General features: G+C 38.6%; 1 protein-coding gene across 1 annotated transcript; it reads left to right on the top strand.

Annotated features, from left to right (window-relative positions):
* The first annotated feature begins 2,517 nt into the window (after window positions 1-2,517).
* Window positions 2,518-5,688, top strand: si:dkey-12l12.1 (uncharacterized). The gene is made up of 6 exons (XM_057323076.1): window positions 2,518-2,702; window positions 4,289-4,315; window positions 4,636-4,734; window positions 4,830-4,937; window positions 5,144-5,203; window positions 5,276-5,688. Exons 1-6 carry the CDS (start codon window positions 2,586-2,588, stop codon window positions 5,345-5,347), a joined length of 483 nt encoding a protein of 160 aa, XP_057179059.1. The 5' UTR covers window positions 2,518-2,585; the 3' UTR covers window positions 5,348-5,688.
* The last annotated feature ends 637 nt before the right edge of the window (window positions 5,689-6,325 follow it).

The following is a 6,325-nucleotide window of genomic DNA, read 5'->3' as shown; positions in this document are numbered from 1 at the left end:
CGGTTATTGAATGTATGTAGTCATGTTATCTGTTTCACCATGCCATGTCAATATCTTTTAATTTTGGATTTATTAAATTACTTTGATGCTGCACTTAGATCCAATCTATTCCAGTTCACGTTTTGGACAGCTCGTTACAAATACTGGACTGGACTACTGTAAGTCACTTTATGTAGGGATTTGTCAATGGCAATTCTCTCGACTGCAGCTCGTACAGAACGCTGCAAATTGGCTTCTGACTGGCACAAAAAAAGGAACACATTACCCCGGTGTTATCGTCTCTCCACTTGTCATGGTCCTGCCTTCTTGTTCAGGATTTTCTAGTCTTGTGGCAGGATCGTGACAGATCCCTTATGTTTAGTGTGAGAAAGCCATGGGGTGTTTATCTTTTGACATTCCATGTGTTTTCTCGTGTCTTGTCATTGGCCCCGCCCCTCTCGTTTCCTGTATTGCTTCCCTGCCGTGTCTTATGTTCCTCACCTGCCCCTCGTTATCTTCCTTTGTTTGTCACCCCAAAAAGTATCCTCGTGTCTATTGTCCTGTGCTCGTGCGTTGTGTTTGATGTGCTTGATGTATTTGAATACGTGTCCGCTTGTGTTGTGCTCTCCCCTGGATTACCTTGCCTGTTTGTGAAACGTTGTGTCGTGTTAGTTTTAGTCTATCCTTGTCCTGCTGTTTTGTGTTCCCCTCGTGGAAAGTTTTTGGTTTCAGTTTATGTATATATATATATATTAGTCTGGTCCTCGTTACCCCCTCGTGGGTTTTTGTTTTGTTCATTGTTTATAATTAAAGTATTTCGTGTTAACCCCTTCATTGCCGCTGCCTGCATCTGGGTTCTTCTCTTCACCGACCGTGACACCACTGGCTTCCAGTCAGGTATAGGATTGATTTTAAGATTTTATGATGGGTTTTTAAAGCGTTACACAACTTTTCCCCAAACTATATTCGTGATCTCTTAGGGTCTTACACCAGCTAGGCCACTTACATCAGGAAATCAGTCGTTGTTGAATGTCCCTCAGTCAAAAAAAGAAGTCAAAAGGTGACCTCACCTTTTCAGTAGTAGGGCCACAGTTATGGAACGGTCTTCCCCTGTATATTCGGCAGGCTCCGTCTACAGAGGTTTTTAAGTCCCAGCTGAAGACACATTTCTTCAGTCTGGCCTTTGAAGTAGGGATAGTCTGATGAGGGAATCTTTTACAAATGTTGTCTTACGTTTATGTTGGTTATGTGTGTATTTTAAATTTGTGATGCACTTTGTACTTTGCATTTAAATGTGCTATATAAATGAAGTTGAAATAAACTGTATATATATTTTATCCAAGCTTAATATACAAAGACAACTATTATAAGTCTATAAATGATTTATGATTCAAAAATAAAGCAAAACACCTATTTGCCTTGCAGTATTGCTATTGATTCCTATCTGCTCAGGCACTCACTGATGTTCAGGGAAAGTGATCCCTTGGGTGTAGTCACAAAATAAAAATAGATGAAATGATTAAAATGAAAAGCAGCTGCTTTCTTTGTTCTCAGTAGTCAGCAGATCTATCAGGCTGAGAGTGATGAGTTTAGGGTTAGTATATATAGCCAATGTTAAATCGCTGCAGTCAAGCACAAACGCCCTCCTGTGAGGGATGAGATGCAACTTAAGCATCCTTGTGATGTTTAAACTTCTTTCTGTCTGTGAAGTATTTCATAATGTTTTCATAAAGTAGATACCACTTAGCAACTATGCATCTACTCCCTGGAAAAACCTTTATCGAATATTGTGTTACTATCTGAGAAACACTGTTTCGGGACAAACGATTTAAGTGGTTGTTGAGTCAATACATGCTACAAGGTGTGTGAAAGAGAAACACAAACAGAGGGAAGGACTTTTTGAAGTAAATTCGAAACTCTAAAAGCTGCCAAACCATTATTCTGGCAGTTTCTTGTGCTCTGGAAGTCAGCCATGTGACGGCCTCTACGGGTCTGAGGTTTAACTCTTCCTTTCTACAGCCATGTGTGTTTGCTGTTTACTTTACAGCTTTATAAATCTCTTTCACTTCGACTGTAACATGGAAACCTTTAAAACATTTTCTCTCTCGAACACTGTTACTTCAAAGCATCCTTACTATATTCCTCAGACTGGAATGTAATCATTATGTGACCACAGCAAGCTGCTTGAGAGAAAATCTTTTTTCTCCAAACAACCCCACAAATTCCTCTGTCATCTTTTTAGAAGAGTTTGGAACAAGAGTCCGGAGAACTTTCTCAACATTCTTGGTCAAGAATACTTGGTCAACTGATACTGTATCTGTTTACTAAATTGTGTATCCTTAAAGAATGTGTGTTTTTATGTGGTTAGAAGCGCTCGGGTCACTGGTCTGATAACTGCTCGAGTATGTCCGAGGTTTCCACTGCTTTGCCGACGACTGCAGATGTGTGAGTATGTGTGTGTGTGGTTGGCATGGTTTTCCTCTCCTGTCTCCATCTGGTCTCCATTTGGACTTGGAGTATAAAACGGTTGCGCGGGGAGAGAGCGTTCCGCAGAGCTGAGCTTTCTTAACACACAAACTCGCTGTACCTAACACGCTACTGCAGCTATGGCCACGGCGCTGAGGGTCTTTCTGCTCTGTCTGCAGGTATGTCTGCTCACGCATGCTCTGGACTGCGCAGGAAAAGGTGCAGACTGTGCAGACACACAGGTCACAGAGGTCAAGGTAAGAACTATGACTTTTATAATTGGGTAAGATAGTGTCTGCTTGGAGAACACTACAAACTCAGGCTCTGACAGAAGTGTGCTTTGCTGAAATGTACTTTGTGTACTTTAACAAGAAATGTTTATTGATAATTGTGCACTGTTTAGTGTAATACACATTAATACTATATTAATTACATATTAATAAACATTTTAGGTGCTTTCACGTTACACAAAAATGAAAACATGCTTGTGCAAAAATCTGTTTCATGATCAAGTCCATCACAAAACATACTACAGAAAACTATCAATTTGCAGAAACTACTAGAATGCTTACCCACAAATTTCCATTCCAGCTCTATAGTGCGTCACAATGGTAAAACTAAGTGGGAATCAAGAGCATGAGGCAATTACACTGGACTTAAGGCATTATGGGTATTTTAAGACATTAAAGGAGGCTGTAAAGACACTGACCAGATGTGTTTTAAGTGTCCGAGCCACAGACACAGATGTCATTCCACTCCTGGCTCTTCCTTGTTACTGACGAGTCTGAGCAGCCCTGTGACTCAAATCAACAGCCGACCCTAAATACCATGAAACGAACCAACGTGTCCAACTTTCCGTGGCATTTCAATGGGCCAGGATGCTGTTTGACTTTCCACTTACTGTTGAAGTTTTCTGCTTCCTTTGTCTCACATCCAGAGTGAACACACAGACTCGAATACACACCTGTGCATGAACTACACATCACACAAACACTCTTTGTGAGATGTGGGCAGTCAGCTTTGGTTGGGTAGGCTCACACACTTCCATAGTTCTTGGCAAAAAAAGTAGTTTTTTCTTGGTTTGCTGAGACAGTAATTTTATAGTGAACTATGTGCTGATGTCTGCTAAGCACAGATGTGGCTGGTTAATAAGGAAACAAACATCATGAATGCCGCAGTTCTTAATTTCTAATTTGAGAAGGTCTAATTTGATTTAAATGAATCTAGTAAAATTGAACACAATGAGGCAGAGAGGGGGAATGAGATGGAGAGAATTCTGGAATATTATTTTGTTAATTTAAAGACGTTTTGAAAAATCATGAAATTAATTTAAATAGTATCTGTGTTGAAAAGTATAAATGTGTATAATTGCTTTTACAGATCTTTTTTTTAACGGGAAATGAAAAAAGTTTCAATAAATATTAACCAGGGAATATACAGACCACAGAGGACCTTAAAGGGATAGTTCACCCAAAACTGAAAATTATTTTAGAATTCACTTTCACTGTTCTGCAGAACACAAAACAAGATATTTTGAAGAACGTTGCTAAACATTGGCTTCCATTGTACGGACACAAAACCACTGAGACATTTCTGAAAATATCTTCTTTTGTGTTTCACAAAAAAAAGAGAGGTTTTGAAAAACACGAGGATGAATAAATGACAGAATTTCTATTTTTGTTTGAACTAACCCTTAAAGCAAGTCTCCAAAGAGTTCCTATGTTCCAAAACTAACAAAAACAGAATAACTTTGCCCTAATTTGGATTGAGTCAGGATTTATAAACTGCTGAAATAATGTCATAAATCAATTCACATCCAACAATAATCTTTTTGTTTTCTTAGGTTCAAGATAACCCCTTCTCATTTTTGGTGAGTCTGCATATCAGACATGGTTTGTGGGATCTAAGTTGTGGGATGTTATTAAATGACTATTTGGTATACTCATATTTCCATCACAACATTCTGCGGCTAAATGTTTTTGTAAAATGAGCAATACACAGTATAATTGACTATTATACCAAACATTAAACTTCCATGACCAACTCTGGTGACCGACTGACTCCACATTATCATTTATTAAAAACATTGACTATGTCTAAAGCGATAACTCGCTGTGACTGTGCGTCAGAATTGTAATTTGTAATTTAATTAATTAAAGAAAAAATGCTGCTTTTTTCTCATACTGTAAGCTGAGGACTAGAAGACAAGCTCAAGCACAGCAGGGACCTCACCGAGCCGGATCTTACTCAGTCAAAGGATCTTCCAACAAACTCATCCAAATGGCACAAGTGAGAACACATTCGTGTACAGGGTTCACTGAGAACCACAATGTCACAATGGATTTAAGACACGGTGATATTACCTGAAGTTGTTCTGTCATCAGCCTGACAGGTCGAGGCGACATTTACAACACAACAAAAAGAAGCCCCACCGGTCTCGCATTGGCTCTTTCTCACTGCTCGACCACAACCGTGAAACTCATCCCTTACAGGTGCGTATCCATGACAACTATGACCCAAGTGACCCCACGACATAGCTAAAAATCTGCTACCATCACTGCACAGTGGCATAGCCAAGGTACTTGTTTGTAATGGGTGCCCTCAAGAAATATGTGTATTGAAGATAATTTCACTTAAAGAAATTGGGAAAAAAAACTCTTCTAGTGCCTGAATAACAGATTGTGGATCTCTGTAACAGGTAGTAAGCGTCCATAAACACTTCAACGGTGCTGCCTATCCAAAAATGTCTGCTTTAAAGGTAAGTCCTCGAACACACACATACAAAACAATTCAATATCAATGGACATGTGTACAACTGTATCTGTTTCAGTCCATGAAGAAGAGGTCCAGGAGAAGTGCACCCAAGAGAAACAAGAACACCAGGAATATCACATGTTCGTAAAATGAAATCAAGAATACTTACTTCTTTTGTGACCTCTGAGATGATGAAGACAAAATAAGATGACATACCAAAAGTGTTTTATATGGGAAAATGTAAGCATATGTGTTACATGCGCAGCATAAAGCTTTGAATATTATCGTCATTCCTTCATTACATATTTTTAATCTAATAGAGGATTTGGATCAATATTGTACTAAGTTATATAAGTCTATATACACTGCTTGAACAGAATATACTGTATACTGTATACTGTAAAATACCTTTTCCATTTAAGACGTTTTCTGAAATTTAGATGGTTTGATATTTATCTAAAAACTATTATTCACACAATAAAAAATTTAAGTTTTCAGAAGTGAAATAATTAGGGCAATTGCACAATTATGAATGTCACATTTGCTGAAAAAAGGTTAAACATAAGTTCTTAGAGAATGTATTTCTAATCTAAGCAATATATTGAATCTTCTGTTTATTACTTAAACCCCTGATGATAGACTCCAGACGTCAGTTAAATGTCAGTCTAAGCACAAGTTTTCTATTCATTCTATTTAAACACGAGATGGACAAAAGCCACACATTTTTCAAGACGACAAACAAACGGATGGCTCTTCATAGAACATAAAATAGTTATATGGATTGTTATGGATGTGACTATTCTTAAAGTGGCACTTACCTCACTACGGAAAACGTTTTGAAAACGTTATGATACCTCACATGGATATTTTAACCAAAAATTGGGTTAACCTTAGGTAAAAGCACACAGCACGCGTCAGTAGTGCGTAAGCAGCACGTATTTTTTTCGGCGCACGTTGACAGATGAGAGCATTCATACCGCACGAGTAAACAGCGCGTGCTCGCGGAGCGTAAGCAGCAGTGCAGCGATCATTTCGGCGCCGAGTCTATTTTTGCTGCGCTCACGCTCAATTAAAGCGACAGTGCATTCTTTACGGACAAAATCCACATGGATTGACAGGAAAAAGT

This window comes from Triplophysa rosa, linkage group LG23 (genome assembly GCF_024868665.1).
Source record: "Triplophysa rosa linkage group LG23, Trosa_1v2, whole genome shotgun sequence".
NCBI classification, from domain to species: Eukaryota; Metazoa; Chordata; class Actinopteri; order Cypriniformes; family Nemacheilidae; genus Triplophysa; species Triplophysa rosa.
The sequence above is the reverse complement of the archived record's forward strand: the minus strand, read 5'-3'. Positions and strand labels throughout refer to the sequence as shown.

What these genes read in the sequence shown, in the direction of transcription:
- si:dkey-12l12.1 (XM_057323076.1), top strand. Translation starts at nt 2,586, where the DNA reads ATGGCCACGGCGCTGAGGGTCTTTCTGCTCTGTCTGCAGGTATGTCTG. An exon ending in CACAGGTCACAGAGGTCAAG is followed by an intron (nt 2,703 to 4,288) that starts GTAAGAACTATG and finishes TTGTTTTCTTAG; the next exon opens with GTTCAAGATAACCCCTTCTC. An exon ending in ATAACCCCTTCTCATTTTTG is followed by an intron (nt 4,316 to 4,635) that starts GTGAGTCTGCAT and finishes TCATACTGTAAG; the next exon opens with CTGAGGACTAGAAGACAAGC.